Genomic DNA, 18,765 nt, shown 5'->3' with positions numbered 1-18,765 from the left:
AAGTTAAGCAAAATAATTCTTAGGAACCAAAAAGATATATGAGCCTAATTATTCACTTTACTGATTTATTTAATATTTACAGTTTTTAAAATTAATTAATTAATGAATTTATAATTTTATAAGTTTTCAATAATATTTAATTAACTTATTAAAATATCATTTATTCACTACAAAATTTATTTATTATTTTAAAATTTTAAAGTAAAATTCTATTAACATATTAAGATATATTTATGTATTTTAAATAAAATTAATTAAATTATCAAAATAATATTTTTTCTATTGCAACATTATTATTGTAACATCGCCATCTACAATACAAATTTATTTTTATTTTTATCATGAACCACATGATTGACAAGTTCACTGCAGTCAGCGTCTTATTTATATGTTTGTAAGACAACATTTGTTTAACACGTTGATTTAACTAGGTTTAATTAGGTCAAAATCTATATTTTAAGATGAATTAAATTATTTTCTAAAGATGGTTGTTAGCCTGTCATTAGTTCAACTTTATGAAAATTTCACCTTAAAAGATATTAAAGTCTTTAACACGAGTTATTTCACGAACCAATTATATAATTGTAACACTTATGGTGGTTTAGTTTAGGTCCTCTCCTCTGATTTTTCTTCTTCATTTTTGTTTTGTTTGTGGGCATAGATATCGCATCTAAAGAAGAACATATTAACATGCATATATATATCCGAATGGAGAACAGCCTGTAGAAGGCAAATAGACTTCACTTAGAAGCGCTTCTCGTCCAGTTATCTTTTTTTTGTTTTTTTTAAAGATAGGAAAGATTACAAAGATGGTCACAATGAAAATTGAACCTAGATCTTCATGCTTATAACTATCTTAACTCCTCTTCACTCAATTACTAGGCTAACTCTAGTAATTTTCTCGTCCATACGAATGAGTGTGATTGATAAAATAATAAATAGTAAGATATTTTTAGCAGGAAATAGTTGTAGGTACGAAAAAAGCAGGTTTACAGCGGTGGTTTGGATTGAGGGATTGGAAGAGGTCCTCCTCCAGTCTCCAGTCTCCACCACTGATTTTGTTTGCACTATTATTCTTTTTATCCGTTACGTCTTGTTCTCTACCAGTTTGGACCACTCCATCGCCTCTCAACTTCCTTGCACCGTTTATCTCAAATATGATAATATGGAGTAATGATGAAAGAGATGGAGTAGAAATGTAGAATATACAACATCTTACCTACGTTTAAACTTTGATAGTAATTCATTTCGATAAAAAAAAATAATGAATCTTTTATACTTTGTATTCTATTGTTAATCTTATATCATGTCTCAAAATATTTCTAACTTGTTATGACAATATGTAAAAGAAAGAGAAGAGAAAGAAGATGACACACAAATTACGTGGTTCAATCAGTGTGATCTATGTCTACGGACAGTTCAAAAGTTTCTTATTTCTGAATGAATAGAGATATCTGATAAGATAAAAATAACAAATATTTTTTTAAGATAAAAAGAATTATAAAAATGATCATAACGTGGATTGAACCTAGATTCTCATGTTTTTAATTACTCTAACCTTTTCTCATCTTTACAAACATTTTAAGTAGACTTTATAGTTTGTGTAATAATTTTTTTTTAAAAAGTAAACTTTATACTTTCACCATGTTTATTAGTATGATAATAATTTTGCATATTTTTAAATACCATCACACATTAGTATTGCTGTCTTGAAATATATATAATGATAAAGTTATAAAATAAATAATGTAATATAAAAAATATTTGAAAGTAATGGAAAAAAAAAAATAGACCTAGTGATTAAATTGATAATCTTTTTATGAAATATCTAATTATGATTTGAATATTCTAATTACTAATAAAGCCATATATTCTCATTCGAATTAATTCATAATACCAAATAAATTTTATTCTAATTTTTAGAAAAATTTAATTTAAATCAAGAAGTATCACGGGATTTATTTTAGGCAAATGCTTCTCCTAAAATATAAATGTTTTCCCTTTTTAATTCATACAAATACGTAATTATATTAATTAAGATAGTTGGAATTATATTAATAAATATACATTAATTTATTTCAATCGTGATTTGAATATTCTATTTAATTGAGAATAAAAATTTATTTTCTTATTTAAATTTATAAAACAATTAAATAAAAATATCTTGCATAATTTGAATTTTAAGATAATTATTATAAATGTACACATTTATCATACTTGGTTAAACAAATTATTAGATAAATGAAAATTTTGATTAAAAAAAATTAAATTAATCAAATTTTTTATTTTTATATATAAATAGTATTTTTCGTCTTTCTAAGTTAATATGATTAAACTAATTAAACAGAAACTATTCTTTTCACCTTTCAAAATTAACGTGATTAATTTAACAGAAACTATTCTTTTCATCTTTCAAAATGGTAATATCTATTCCCGTCCTCACCCATTCTGTCAAATTGGTCGGTTGGAACAGTGATAGTAGAAAAGAAAATGGTGATAAAAAAGACAGAAAATGAAGACAAGAAAAGAAAATATGAAATTCTCTATTTATTTTATTGATGAATAGAAAAGAGAATTAAAAGATAATATTTTTTGAAAGACAAAAATATCTCTAAATTTTAAAACGTGTGGTTACTATAAAGAATATGAAGTATGTGACTGAAAAATTGTTATATAAATTCCCTGCCTTTCATGTGTTATTTACACTTTATAGGAAAACTTTAGCCACATGTTTGGCGGAAGAGAATTAGAATGTATTTGAGGGAGGGTGGATTGTAGGGCCGGGTCAGTCTTGAATTTTTTTTATGGTCTTAGGTGATTAAAAATATGTCAATTGTTTAAATATTATTTTTGTATTTTTTTACTGTAAAATAATAAGGACATCAAAAATTTTCTTAAAACCATTCAAAATAGACATCTAAAGTAAATTTCAATTTCAATTTCAATTTATTTATTTCTTTTTTATTTTAGAAGATTAAAAGGCTATTTTTTTATGTAATATGTATAAATTCAAACAATTAGACAAGTATAGACCAAAAAACTAAATTTAATCTATGATATAATTTACAAGTTTTTAATGAGTAAATGATAATGAGAGTAAATGATAATGAGATTAAATAATAATATCTCATTACATATTTTTAATCCCTGACTTTGAACTCTCAATTTGTTATAATGGAAGAAAAAAATTAATAATGATGACATGTCACCATGAAATTAGCAATGATTAATAAATGGAAGTTTTCAATTTGATTTTAAGATTCTAAAATTACAAGTAGATTTTTATTAAAAATAGAAACACTATACATCAATTGATTAATTGTTGTTGATTAATTTATTTTTTTATAATACTATTTTTTGTATATAATTTAATTATATAAATTTTTTATATTTATATAAATTAAAAAAAAATGATGCCCCTCTAAAAATGGGACCTTGTGTAACATTGTAAGCTTTTGATAATTATTGTGTTTTTACCAATAATTATATGTTATGTTTTGAGGTGAGATGTTGAGAAACTCTAAAAGTTAAGGAACTCTTGAGGAGTCTTTAGGTATTTTAGAGGGCTTTTTTAGACAGGAATTCAGTTTAATCTTGAGGAAAGGAATGTATAAGGTTTCTTATTAGAATTGAGCTTCATAAATTCAGTTCTTAAGAATCTTAGAGAGAAGGACTCTAGAGCTCTAGTCTTCCCTTTCTTTCTTCTAGGCTCCTCGAAGGTGGAGGAGCTCATCATTGATTCATTGTTGGATTGTTGATGCGAAGCCCAGAAACTAAGAATCAAGGTTGTGATTGGTGTGGAGCTTTAGTGATAGCTCGAAGACACTCATTTTCTTCTTCTCTTTTCTTGGTTCATTTCAACTCTGAGATAAGAGAAGTTAGAACCTTGTTTGTGTTGAGTTGTGTGATTGACATATTATCTGATTATATCAAAATATGGTTGTGTATGTTGGATTTTTCAATTGTATGATGAAAAATGGAGTTTGAGTGTTGGAAACATGTTGAAGAAATCTTGATGATTCTACCATGGATGTTGCATGTACTATCTTTGGTTGAAAATTAGTTATGGATGATGCATATGCATATTGTGTTACATTGCATGTTAGTATCTTCTAGTTTTTAGGTGGCTTTGAGCCAAATTTGTGATCTACAGGTGTATAAATCACAGTCACACTAGGCACGCCTTCATGATGTTAAGCATCGTTTCAACCAAGGGTAATTTGTCTTGCCCAATCAAGCGTAGGATTAGTGGTGCCAGGTGTAAGGAGAGAAAATTGTCTCGAGTTGAAATGATGTCAGGTGTGAGGTGAGAGAATTAACTCTGTCTAGATTGACATCGAACATCAAAGGAGTGGCGTCAAATGTGAGGAGAGAGACTCATCTCTACCTAGTTTGAGGTTGAGTGTGAGACTTTGTCACACCAAGCATGAGGGCCTATAGGTCTCTACCTAATCCACACTGAGAGTGCGTTGTATGCCGTCGAATATGGGTAAGGAAGAGATCTCGCTGGCTTAATGGCGTCGAGCACGAGTTGCCTTGTATTAACTTGTTGTTTTCATGAATAATTGGTGAACATGGATATATTAAATGAATCTATTTCATGTTGTCTATTGCTAGGTTTGGTTAGGGCCTATATATATTGACAAAGGATATTATACATAGATGGTTACATGGTTGAACTGTTGAGGTGCATTTGTGTTGTAGATTGATTAATGCTATCAGATTTATATCTATTGACTTGAGGTAATGTAAATAGTTGAGCATTGTTGAGGTGTGATGTTGAGAGTGTTTTAGGCATTTAGGTATATTGTGTTGATACACTATTGAGGTGTGATGTTGAGAATATTGTAAACATTCAGGCATGTTAATTGACTTAGGATTAAAGAAAATGTTGTTTTCAAATGTTAGATATCTCATCATGAGAATATTGGTATGGTGCTCTACGAGCCTAGTTGTTAATAAACCTTTCTTAAATAGGTGTTATCTCTTGGAATGGATGATTGAGTCTCCTCTAAAACCTTAGTTGAGGCAATATATGGGTTAGGTTAAGGCATATCAACTATAAGAAACCAATGTTGATTCGTATGTGGGTTAAGAACAAGGTTAAGAACTTAGTCTCTAACTAAGTAGAAGAGGGACATAATATATGGATGTAGTTGGTGGACTAATTCCATAAGGAACTTAGTGTTGTAAGCTAATATCATGGTAAGTTCATTTTCAAACTATTCTACGTTGACAGGGATACTAGACTTCTTAGTTTAAGTGGTAACATCTAAGAATTTTATATAAGAATTATATAATCATTTAGAAAGATGTATTCAAGATCCTTATAGTTATAAACCTGGTGAATATGATACAAAAATTGCTTTATAATTAATATGATTCTGTTGAATAAACAATGGATAATTAAACAAATCCATGTAACAAAGTGAAATCAATTAAATGAGGAGAAATGCTAATAAAATATCTAATGATCTACTTAGTATTCCTTATTATTAAGTGAAAGGTTCATCTCACTAAAAAAAAGACTCAACTCTATTTTCAATTAATGGTAGTATCCTGAAAATTCACCTAATAATGAAATAATAAAGAGTGTGTTAGCACATTTCTTTAAACGACATTATAAAACTTGAATTTTCATAATGGTGGATTAATCATTTAGGTTCAAAAAGGGAAAGATCCATTAGCTTAGTTAAATAGCTAGCAGAATCAGATGTTAAACAAAATAACACAGCATCGATTACAGGGTGTCATTACACTGATGACTGGGGGGATACAACTGAAAATAACATAATCTAGCAAAATAAAACGAAACTATGAAAGGAAACACTGAAATCAAAGATTTCATTGCAGACATTTTATGCCCCCTCAAGGATTGACTACTGACAATTGATGCTTCTTAATAGTTACATAAACTGCCAGGAATAAAATGGTCAAGAAACCCTCTACTACTGTCATAAGAGTTACTTGTGCAGTAGAACATGAAGTAGACTTTAGTTACTACCGTTTAATCAACTACAAGGTTCTTCATTTTGGACTCCAGTTCATCCGCACCACCTTCTTCATCAGATTCTTCATTATTGTCCTCTCCATCAGGGTCATTATCATCTAATGGACCAAGCGTGCCTGGAGATTTTTTAAATATTTTCATCAACTCACCAATGCCTTCATCAGAAATGAAGTTCCCATTAATGTTCAGAAGTTTGAAATCAGTCTTTTGCACCACGGTCACAGCCAATTGTTGAGCCCCAGCTCTGGTTATTTGGTTGGAACTTAGATCAATTTCCTTTAATTGGACATGGCCTTCTAGAGCCTTACTTATCAGGTTGGCACCTTTATCCTTGAGTTCATTCTCAGAGAGGTTCAGCCTGGAAAGAAACTGCTTCGCTGCTACACAGGCTGCTATTGCAGGAGCAGCATCAGCTGTAATGTCATTTCCACTCATCTCTAGAACTTCAAGATGTGGAGCTGATTCCTTAAGGGCATCAACTACAGCAATTGCACCATCATCTTCAAAGTTCAGGTAGCTCAGATATACCTCTCTTAGCTCTGCATGCTTGGTAAGAGCTTTGCTCAGAGAAACCGCACCCTCCACACCTAACATGTTATCTCGTAAATCAAGCTTCTTCAGATGGGTACAACTTCCTAAAGCATCAGATAAGGCAACTCCACCCTCGGTGCCTATCCTTGTGGAGGAACAACGAAAATTCTCCAATAAAGGAGAACACTTCACAACCTCAGCTATAGCTAATGCGCCTTCATCTCCAGTCATATTATTATAAAAATGAAGAACTTTGAGTTTCTCTGTGAAAGGAATCAACTCAGAAACTGCTTGAGCAGCTTCCTTTGAGATTCCATCGTTCATCAAATAAAGCTCCTCCAAACATTTCTGTGATTTCAGAAGTGCTCCAAATGCTCTAACACCTTTCTCACCTAATGCATTGTCAGAGAGGTTTAAAGACTTGAGGACACTGCCTTCCAAGGCAGTTGAGAATATCTTGATAACAGCAAGAGCTTCTGCTTCTGATCTTCCAGCAATAAAATCTGATAGATCTACTTCTTTCAATTGGTCCTTGAGGGAACTGAGTATGGGCTCCGCAACTTGCGCTGCTCCTACTCCAAAGCTTCTGTTGCTAAAGCATATTTTGGTGAAAGAATTTCCCACTTCCTTTAATGGACTTAAGAGTTCTCGTGCCTCATCTGCTTCAATGAAGGTCCTTTGGCCTTTAGATATATCAAAAACAGATTCACGAAGTGCAGTGGTATTAACAGATGTCACCAATTCTTTGTTATCCTCTTTACCATGTCCTCTTTTAAGAACATCTAGGAGGAGCTTACTACATTCTTTGGCATAAAGCTGGACTGCAGAACCTCCATCACCATCTGGCTCTTTCTCGTAGTGTAGATTTGCTGTTGTAAAAGCCACATCTTCAATCCTCTTTGCATTCTCTTCAGCCTCTTCCCTGTCCAAAGTTCCATACTTCTGTGTGAAAAGAGATTTAGTAGTCAGATTGTTGGTCATCCTCTCCACAAGGGTCTGTCTAGTGTTCTGACTAGGAGGCCATAATTTGATTGAAAATGGTCTCTGCTGTGAATTCAGCTCCATGGCAATGAAACCTACAAGAACTGCAAGTGTAAATACTTCCTATATAAGAAATATTTTAGGAGACATAACAAGAATAAAAATTAGTTCATGCAGACTTGTTAGTGAAAACAATTGATAAGCAATGGCATTCGTAGATGCATATCCCCAATGTGGTATCAAATACAATCGGAGAAAATAAAACATTTTCTAAGCCCTTACACACCGAAAATGCAAGTGAAGAGATATACCAAGTTAAGTCACTAGTTAATGTCATCATTATTGAAAGCCCCACACTCCATGTTGAGGACTTAATACAAGTTAGTGTTTTGAACGAGTTAAGAAAAACATGTTTTGCAAAACAGGTCAGTGAATAGGAGCAGAAGCAAAAGAAACCCATCCGAGAAATAATTGCTACTATAACAAATACGGGAAACATAATTAATTGCAATAATAAAGTAGGGCATGTTTCTTTCCATTTCAATCATAACCTATTAATGAAACTAAGCAAAACTTCAAGGCATGATGAAAAAGGAAAAGGGTTAGGGAGTGGCAAAACAGGTCATGTTTTTTCCCTCGGAAGAGAAGAAAACGCCCACAAAATCGTCGACAGTAATAAATAACCGACAAACAGTTTGGTTTGGTTTGGTTCGCCAACAAATCAAATACATCTTAATAAAAATCAAAGCTTTAAGCTATAAATGCATTGCAACAAATCTGAGAGTACGCAAAGCTACAAACTTTAAACAAAAATTTGAATGGCATTATAGAAAGCGCAAGGAACTGGGAACATGATAAACTGAAAGAGAGAGGGACAAGTTTAACAAACTGCAGAGTGAGAAACATAAACCCTAGAATTGAGAAAAGGGTACCTCTTTTGTTTTGTTGATCTGAGAAATAGTTTAGAGCTTAGTGCGGTTCCCACAATCTTTAATTTAAATGGTACTCCAACGGTTAATGATGCCAACGAAGAGAACCAAAGAGAGGGTACATTATTTAATTGCACAAAACAAAAGTGTTTCTGAAAAAAGTAGCATGCCATTGGTATTTGGTGCTCATAATAGCCACAGCCCACAACCCTAAAAGCCCCCATTTTTTTAAAGCCTTTTCCATCTTTTTTTCGTTCAAATTACTAAGTATTTATTTTTAAGTTAATCACTTATATATTATCGGTGTAAAATTTTTTTACACTGACAACTAATTATATCTTTTAATTATGTTATGTCATTATTAAAGTAAATGTGTTTATAGTGGCATGACATAATTAAGAGATATAATTAGTTATTTGTATAAAAGTGTTTATAGTGGCATGACATAATTAAGAGATATAATTAGTTGTTTGTATAAAAAAAAATTTACACTAATAGTGTATAAGTGATTAACTCTTTATTTTTCTTACAATTTTGTTTGAAAATATTAAATGTGGTTACTTTTTTGAGCAAGATTTTAAAACTTAGTTTGTCATGTTAATAAATTAGCTTTCTTAGCTTGTCACATTAATAAATTAACTTTCTTGTTTATTAGACCTAATCCCTGTTCATCAAGACTTTTTCATTTGATATATTATATTTTTCATGATTTTCTATTTTTTTAATCTTTGCTAGTATAGTTTTTTTACATCATTTATCAATTAAACTTTACTCTATATATAATTTATATATCATATTTATTTTATTTATATTTCTACTAATTTATACGTTAATAATTAAAATTATAAAGATATATAATTATTCCTATATTTATTATTTTAATATAGGATGTCAATGATATTTTTTTTTAGTATAGATCGACAATCTGTATACATGTAATTAATTTTTAAAATTAAATTAAGATTAACAAAATTTAATAGTATTTGAAAAATTATATGTAATACTTGATGCGAGAAGAGGATCTGAAAAAGATAATAAATATTAAAATGTCTAACACTTAAATATATAATATAAAATAATTATAATAATTATGTACTTTTTTTATAAATATTTTAATTTCTTTTGATTTCAAGATGGATCAAGCTTTCCTGTTTAACTACTTTTTTGGTTAAGATGTGATTATTTAAAGGCTCGTGATATATACACCTCTTTTTCTTATAAGTACATCTTTTTTTTTTTTTATATTATAAAATATTGTAGTTTTTTTTTATTCTAATTTTACACCTCTAACTTTTAATTTGCTATTTTCTTCTTCTTTTTCACACATTTTTTTTTCTTTTAGTTTTCACATGATGGAGGAAAGGTAAGGAAGTACATGTAAAAATTGAAAAAAGAAAGAAAGATGTGTAAAAAAAAAGTACTAAATTAAATGTTGTGGATGTAAAATTAAAAAATTAAAAATTAAAAATTAAAAATTAAAAATTAAAAATTAAAAATTAAAAATTAAAAGTTAAAAATTAAAAATTAAAAATTAAATATTAAATATTAAAAATTAAATATTAAATATTAAATATTAAATATTAAATATTAAATATTAAATATTAAATATTTAATATTTAATATTTAATATTTAATATTTAATATTTAATATTTAATATTTAATATTTAATATTTAATATTTAATATTTAATATTTAATATTTAATATTTAATATTTAATATTTAATATTTAATATTTAATATTTAATATTTAATATTTAATATTTAATATTTAATATTTAATATTTAATATTTAATATTTAATATTAAATATTAAATATTAAATATTAAATATTAAATATTAAATATTAAATATTAAATATTAAATATTAAATATTAAATATTAAAAAATTAAAATATATTAAAATTTTATTTTTTTTAAAGGAGGTATACTTATAGAAAAAAAAAAAAAAAGAGGTGTATATATCAACGCCCTTATTTAAACTTAGGAAATTGGGCTTATGGATGACCCATTTATCCCATAAAACAAAACAAAACAAAAAAGTTAGTTTAGCCCATAAACCAAGCGAGTTAAAATTAAATAAAGGCAGATGATAAATACACCTCCACTTTCATATAAGTACACCCCCTTTTTAAAAAAATATATATATAATGTCTAAATTACCCCCAAACTCGCATCCCCGTTTCCCTTCCCCACACCCCTGTTTCTCTTCCCCGCACCCTCCTTCCGGCGCCGCAATCTTCCTCTCGCGCTTCAAATTCGCCTCGCCGCCTCCAACTGTTCGCCGCTCCCACGCCCTTCAACCGCTTCGTGCTGCTACGCTACCCTTCCATATCGCTCGCCGCCCCCGAGAGGCTCGTTTTGGAGGAGCGCCACTACATGAGCGTCAACCGCGGGAGGATTCACGTGAAAGGCGGAGAGGGAGAGAGGGAGAGGGACTCAGAGGTGAGGTATCAGAGAGTCTGCGTGAGTGCGAAGGATGGAGGCGTGGTTTCGTTGGATTGGCCTGCGAACTTGGACTTGGAAGAGGAGCGTGGCTTGGACTCCACGTTGTTGCTTGTTCACGAAGTAGTTGAAGGGCGTGGGAGCGGCGAAGAGGATCCACTCGCCGACGTCGGAGGCGGCAGAGGCATATTTGAAGCGTGAGAGGAAGATTGCGGCGCCAGAATGAGGGTGCGGGGAAGGGAAACGGGGGTGCGGGTTTGGGGTAATTTAGATATTTTATATATATTTTTTAAAAAAGGAGGTGTGTTTATACGAGAGTAGATGTGTGTTTATCATCTGTCTTAAATAAAATGTTGGTGTTTTTAAATGTAAACTTATTTGACTTGGTCTATATGACTCATTATATTATACAGGTTGAGGTCTGTGGCCTGTGGGTTACTAGGCCAGCCCACACACAAAATAATTTTTTTGAATAATAATTATTTATTATTTTATCATTTTATTGATTAATAATTGTAAAAGTGATATAAATTTTAGTGATAAGTTATTTATTAATTTATAGTTAATGTGTGAGATAATAATTAAATAAGATATTAACTATCTATAAAATTATTTTTAGTTTTTATCGATCCTGTATATGTCGTTAGTTTTTACGAAGCTTTCCTGCGTTATCAATTTCTTGTTTTTAATTATTCAAATAATTGTGATTTTATATGATTTGTGTGGTGGCATCGAGTGTTGTTTGCCGGAGACGGTGCAAATGGGAGGATGCCAAGTGTTACAATCATGTACATCTGTCATGTTTATATTAAAGTTTAGTTGTCTCCATCTTCTATTTCCAAAATGAATTTCCTTCTTATTTGTGTGATGAAGAAACATCGAAACCCTATCCAACCCAACCATGCAAAAGTGGGATTAGGTTAAATTAGATTAAGTTAATCGAATCAAAATACTTATATTTATTTATCTATTAAGTTTTAAATATTTTAAAATAAATTTAAATTATTTGATATTTTATTACGAATATAATATTTTTAACCCATAAATAATAACATAAACTAAATTTTTAAAAAGACTTATTAGTAGATGATTTAGTAGTTAATTGAACTTTTATCTATTTATCTATTTATATATATATATATATATATATATATATATATATATATATTATGACATGTAAATCTTGATATTGTAGGTATGCAAAAATCTTATATTAAACATAGTGACTTAACATATTATTACGCTGTAAATAGACCAAGTTAAATTAGATTTCGATGCTCTATTATTTAACTTGATTAAAAATTAAAAGATTAGATTAATTCGAATTTGTGCATATTATTTTTTTTGAAATCCAACTTAACCCATTAAATAAATTTGAATTTACCCTCTTATTATTCTAGGTGTGAGACTCAAAATTAAAACAGGTTGAGATTTATCATTCAAACGAGTTGATATAGTAAATTTAAGAATCATTAAATAGGTTTGAATTAGTTAAGAGTCTCCGTACCCGATTACTATTCTAGGTGTGAGACTCAACACAATAAACCAGGTTGAGATTTATCATTCAAACAAGCAGATATAGTAAAGTATTCTTAAATTTTCTGCGATTGAGTAGAAAGTTAAAAATCTGAAATTGAGATATTGGATGAATGGAAATGCTGTTGGAAAATGTGTCCACAAATACAAAAAGGTGAATGTGATTGTAGATAAACTTTTGAAACATTTGGTCCATAAGTTTGTCTCATTCACTGAGAATCAAAAGGAAACGTAAAATCATGCAGCACATAACAATTAATCCGAAATTGTTGTTCAAACGAGGAAAGAAGCTATACGACTAATAACGCCTTTTGAATTGTGAGTTTGAGGATGATAGATCTGAAAGCAATGTTCCTCTCCCTCGACACGAACGAGTTCCACATCCCCCTGCCACCCACTTTCCTTAACAGCATCATAGTACCAAACCCCTCTCTCCCTAAGATCATCCTTCCCCGCCACAAAAATCAACAACTTACGCGACCCAAGGGTGGCCAAGCTAGGAGCCCCAGGAGCCAAAGGATTGATCAAAGGGTTATCAATGCCACGTGGCGCATCAGGGTACACAAACTTCCAAACCCGCATGGGCGAACTCTCTTCGTGCCCCTCAACCGGTTCGGACAAAACCGGTTCCGAACCCCAAAACAAGGGAAAAGCAAGAACCGCGCCCGCTATTCTGACACCTCCTAAAGCCTCACCACCCACACGAAGACAAACATTATGTGCAATGTTGGCACCCGAGGTGTCACCCCCTACGTAAAACCTGGTAAACTCACCGTGGTCGATCAACCACGCTTCACCATCTTTTCTCTCATTCCTGGAATGAGAGGTTACCCATTTGAGGGCTTCCCAGCTATCTTCGTATGCCGCGGGAAGAGGGTGTTCTGGCGCCACCCTGTACTCCACCGAAACCACTAGAGCCTTGGCTTCCGAAGCTATGATGTTCAGGTAGCGGTGGTGGAGGAAGGAGAACGCCGACTCCAGGCAGAACGCGCCGCCGTGGAAGTACACCAGGATCGGAAGCTTCTTCTTTTGGTGGTCGACTTTGGGGAGGAAGACGCGCGCCGAGATGGACGGGTTTTCGGAGATTACCACGTCTTTCGATGAGACTAATGTTTCGGGGTCTTCGAGGGTGGGTGGCACGAACGGAGAGCCTAGGAAGCGCTCCACGCTTCCGTCGGTGTAGACGCGGAGCAGAGGAGGGAGCTCCCTGGCTATCTCTTTGGGGGTGGCGGAAGCCATTGAAGCAAGAGAAGAGAGTAGAGAATTAATGGTGAAGAGGAATACTGATACCACACTCTGTAATCTCTAGTGTTGCCACTTTAATAACGAGATGCACATGTACCAGTCAAACAGAAGTAGTTGAGTTCGTGACTTCAAATATCAAACATGGTCAAATGTGTCACCTTAAACTTCCTCCTCTCCCTCTTCCTACCCCATAATTTTCCCCAAATTAGACTCTTACAAGCAAATTACTTGACGTAAAATACTTTTTCTTTTATCGAATTGACTTAAAAAAATATAAGAATGATATTGGTTATAGAGTTTAATTTCTATTCATGGTTATTGGCAAAATAATTATTATAAAATTCAATAAATTTATCTACATAATAATATTCTTTATTTGTTTATTTTATTATATTAATCTTATTATTTTTTATATATATAATTGAGCTAAATATTTCTAAAAATTATTGCTTATAATAATTTTTCGGAACAATATTTTGTCTTATAAAAGATATACGTTCTATATTTTTCTTCTTCTATTTATTTCTCTTAATTTGTTGCAAAATCAATTGTATAAAGTTGTAAATAGTTAAATTTTCTATATAAAAAAATAATGATGGTCATATCACTTAGTAGTAAACTTAGTGGGATGTCAAAAGAATTATTTAATTGGTAAAAACCAAAAGGTTGAGGTTTGGGTTAAACTTCATATCTTTAAGTTTCTCAAGGGTGCTTGTTTATTATTTTATAATTTCAAGAATACGATTTACATAAATATTATAAATAGAAAAATTATTTTTAGATATATTTTTTTTAAATTATTATATTTAAATATTTTTAAATTCAAAATAATTCAAATAAAATAAATAAAAATAAAAAGTCTAAAAAATATATGGTAATAGATACTTCTCATCGTCATATTTTTAAGAAATAAAAATAGATATTTTCTTAGAGATAAAATATATCTAAAAAAAATTATATAACTATTTTTAAAAATTAATAATAAAAGTTTTCATGAATAGAAGAAGATGCATAACCAGTCCTGATTAGATATTTTTGATTAAGCGTGTGGAACAGGAAAGTGAAGGGTGGGTGAGTGGAGATGCGTTCCCACTTTCCTACTAAACCAAAGGTCCAGTGCCGGCGGCTTCACGTCCATTAATTCTTCACATGGCGATGCGTGTCCAGTTCCTACTAAACCTTTTCACATTTCATTTTAAGAAATAGACGAACAAATTAGTGTGTGTGCGTGTTTTGAGCTTAGACTAACTATGGAAAAAAAAATTATACTTGATTATCGGTATAAAATTTTTAAAAGATGCTAAATCTTCTGAAAAATTTAGCTGAAAATATAGTCAAATCACCCATCAAAATCAAAAATTTTATTCGAAGGATACAGCATTATTCAAAATTTAATTATATTTTATATTATTTTAGTTTAAAGAATATGTGATTTTATCATTCATGTATTTTTTTAGTCAATTAAATACCTTTTTAATTATGAAACTAAATAAATTTGATCACTATGTTAATTTTATTTTACCGAAATTCCCTTTTTCATTTTTTTACTTAAAATATTTTAAAAAAATAAGTTGATTAAATTTTTTTACTTAAAATTCACTAATTAAAATATCAAATTTCATCTGTTATGTTATTGATGTGAATTGTTTATCAATTTTGTTGATTATTGGAGAATTCTTCCTTAACAGAATTTCATCTGTCAATAATTTTTTTTTCTCATTCAAGACACATCAAGAGATCCAAATGCAATTTCACTGAAACCAACATGTTAGTAAAGTGGTGAATAGAGGCAAGATTAGAGTTACTCATGACCCTTCCCTCCTTTTAACCATCAAAGTTGTTCTTACACGAATCAAGTCGGATCTTTGATTCGGACAAGTCGTCTTCTCTTTTCCAGCCTAGCCGAGGTCGTGCGAGGTTGGTTGCTATGGTGAATCTTCACTCTCTGATCTTCCTTCTCGAGCATCTCGGATGTACCTGCAAAAAAGACTCTGACGATCAAGTTAGTTATCTGTCCTATCTCATGTATTGCTTATATTATTACCTATGGTCGTTCCTCAGTAACCGTGTAACTGTTGTTTGGTTATCTTCTGAGAGTTATCGGCGGTTGAGCCATATTCAATGTCATTGATATGCTGAGGTGTTGTTTACGGTGGAATTAAGTTTTATGGGCTCTTTTTATTTAGACTAGCACGAAAAACGTTTCAATTTAGATATGTGATGTTTCTGAGTTTTAGTCTTATAAAACGAGAAGAGGAGTAGTAGGAAGATTTAGTGATTACTTGTTTCTAAAGATTCTTCAATAATTAACAAGCAATAATTTCCAGACATATAAATGTAAAGATGAACAAAATGAATAATTGAGATATTTGCAATACAAATCATGGTTCAACTTACATAACATTCCAGAATTACAATGCTGAAGTAATATAACTATGTGGGTTTAAACGAGATAAACTAAGAAAACTACGCTAATTCTACTCCTAAAAAGCGAAGAAAAGTGGTCAAGAAATTGATACCCAGCAGATGCGTGCACGAAAGCCATATGCGCAGGCAGAGAGTGCTTACAGAAATGTGAGTATGAAATTTCCGACCCCTTGAAAGTACATATTTCTTCGTGTTTATAGAGTCAAATTAAGGTGGTTAATTTTAGTGCATGTGCGTCATGGAAAGGTAACCGCCATCCACTATGCTCAATAGGTGGTTTTAGAATGTAACCTCTCGTAACCGCTCGTTCCACTCTTTTTCTTTTCACTTCGATCCATTTTTCGTTAACCGTTCTGAGATAACTACTCACTACTTGGAAACCTTCAGTAATTTCCATCTTTCGAGCACTTCTCGGTTTGATTCGACTCATTTTTTCGACTGTATTTTGAATACGGACAGCTTGAGCTTTTGATACTTCCTGAAACTCCTGAATGTGCTTTTCGAGTTACCTGGTCTTCGAGTGATCCTAACAAATGCCCCCCTAGGAATTCAATCTTGATGCACATACTACCCAGAGAGATTTGAATTCCTATCGAGAGTTATTTTTGAATCCTCATCGAATGGCTTCAAATAGTGACTTTATATTTCTTCGATGAAAACCTATCTCGATCCTTAAATTTCAGAGTATTGGAACCTTGAAAAAACAAAAAGTGGACTCGGGCAGCACCAAAACTGTAAGTAAACTTGCCTCAGTATTCTGTTATTTGTTATTTCGAGTATCAGCATGGAAACCAACTTGACTATAAAGATGTGTCTTCCCATCTTAGGTTTCGACCACAAAAAAGCCAGATAAAGGGAAGGGAAAACTAGTGATCCCTTCTTCCAAGAAAACTCAAAAGCCTTCCAGTGAGAAACTTCTTAAGGATGCGATGAAGTCGGTTCCCAAGGTATTTTTATTTTGATTTCGATCACCTTTCCTTCTTTCTTGATTTTTCTAAGATATTTGCTCATCATAGGACGTCGAAATCATCCACATTGACTCTTCTCGAGAAATGTCGAGAGATATACCTCTTGTTCCTGGGGCATCTCAACATGTTCATCTTTTCACCAGCCTTCATTTTTGTTAACTTTAATCTTTTCTTCTAATCCCTTCCATTTTTGTAGTTGGGACTTGGATCAAGCCCTCCTAGAACCAACCTTCAAAGTCGAAGTCGAGCAGATGGTCGAAGACTTGCTTGCCTTCTCTGACCTTCCTCTTGCAATCCATATCGAGCTACAAGAGTTTACTCAGTCTTATACTCTTGCCTCAGATCTTCGATCGAAGTGGGCTACCACTTTCCAGGAAGTGGCTCAGATTGAAGTTGAAAGCGAGGGAGATCGTGCTAAACTCGAAGAGCTCCGCGAAGATCTAATCTCCGTTCGGAAAGCTATTGAGGAGATGGTCCTTGTTTTAAAGAAGTTACAACAGGAAGACGTAGATTGCACAGCGTCCATTGAAGCCTTGCAGCATGAGTTGAATACTCTTCGCTCGAAACAGGCCGCTTTGAAGATTCAAAGTCAAGACGTTGTGCAACTTCAGAAGAACTTAAAAGAAGAAGGCAAGGTTATCTCTTCGAGACTGGCCAAAACTTTGGAGCACAAGAAACATCTGGAGAGTCAATGTGTTGCTCGAAGGCAAAGCTTGGATGAGGCTTATAAGGCTTTTAAAGATTTCAAGTCCAAGTTTTGTAATAATTAGATTTTTCAATCTTGATTTTTTTGAATTTCTCTTTGGCTTGTAATGAACAACTATTTAACATTCTGCTCTCTCATGAAAGTGTTTCAAATATTTTCCATTTATAACTTTGTTCACATTTGAATCGATTTCTTTAATCACGTATGCATTTTTCGAATATGCTTGCTCGATTATAAAGGGACCTTCCCAATTAGGAGACCACTTCCCAAAGTGTCGAGATTTTTGATTCATGGGAAGAATCACTTTTAACAGCAAGTCACCAACTCGAAAACTACGTGTTTTGACTCTCTTATTGTATGATTTCTCGACTCTTTCCTTTTGTTGAACAAGGTTTTGCAATGCAATCAATCTTTCTTCCTCTAAAGAAACCAATTCATCATACATTAAATTCCAATAATCCTCCATAGGTAACTCATTTTGTTTCTGTATAAGAATTGATTGCAAATTAATATCTATAGGAAGAATAGCCTCGTGCCCATACACCAGTTTTATAAGGAGTAGTCTTCGTGGCATCTCTAGGTGAATTCCTATAAGCCCATAGTATTTGGACATCGAAAAGTAGTTTTCGATACATCATTAGCTGCAATATCAATTTGGTTATATCCAGAATAACCATCAAGCAAAGTCATAATTTCATTACCTACAGCAGCGTCTATCATAGTTTCAGCAATGGGCATAGGATACTCATCCTTGGGCGTTGCCATGTTGAGATCTCGAAAGTCAATACAAACTCTGAGTTTCCCATTTTTCTTTATAACCGGCACTATATTCGAGATCCAGTCAGGGTATCTCGAAGTTCTGATGAACTTTGCCTTCAGCAATCTCTCAATTTCCCCCTTGATTTTCTCGATTAATTCAGGAGCAAATCTTCGAGGACTTTGCTTCACGGGTTTCTCTCCTGGGATCATGGGTAGCCTATGCTCCAC

At 32.0% G+C, this 18,765-nt stretch overlaps 2 protein-coding genes across 6 annotated transcripts; both read right to left on the bottom strand.

Annotated features, from left to right (window-relative positions):
• Positions 1-5,716: 5,716 nt before the first annotated feature.
• Positions 5,717-8,635, bottom strand: RANGAP2 (RAN GTPase activating protein 2). Of its 5 annotated transcripts, none has more exons than XM_020354413.3 (2): positions 8,455-8,635; positions 5,717-7,626 (listed from the first exon to the last, which is right to left on the bottom strand). In XM_020354413.3, the coding sequence occupies exon 2, from the start codon at positions 7,604-7,606 to the stop codon at positions 6,008-6,010; it is 1,599 nt and encodes a 532-aa protein (XP_020210002.1). In that variant the 5' UTR covers positions 7,607-7,626; positions 8,455-8,635; the 3' UTR covers positions 5,717-6,007. The 5 variants fall into 5 exon arrangements, with proteins under 5 accessions (XP_020210002.1, XP_020210001.1, XP_020210003.1 ...); XM_020354412.3 differs by having other exon boundaries at positions 5,717-7,617; XM_020354414.3 differs by lacking the exon at positions 8,455-8,635 and adding an exon at positions 8,324-8,427 and having other exon boundaries at positions 5,717-7,617.
• Positions 8,636-12,503: 3,868 nt separating this feature from the next.
• Positions 12,504-13,846, bottom strand: LOC109791254 (2-hydroxyisoflavanone dehydratase). Its single transcript, XM_020350528.3, has one exon. The coding sequence runs from the start codon at positions 13,669-13,671 to the stop codon at positions 12,706-12,708; it is 966 nt and encodes a 321-aa protein (XP_020206117.1). The 5' UTR covers positions 13,672-13,846; the 3' UTR covers positions 12,504-12,705.
• Between the last annotated feature and the right edge of the window lie 4,919 nt (positions 13,847-18,765).

This window comes from Cajanus cajan, chromosome 7 (assembly GCF_000230855.2).
Source record: "Cajanus cajan strain Asha chromosome 7, NIPB_CcT2T_4, whole genome shotgun sequence".
NCBI classification, from domain to species: Eukaryota; Viridiplantae; Streptophyta; class Magnoliopsida; order Fabales; family Fabaceae; genus Cajanus; species Cajanus cajan.
Note: the sequence above shows the minus strand (reverse complement) of the source record. Positions and strands in the feature narration are given on the sequence as shown.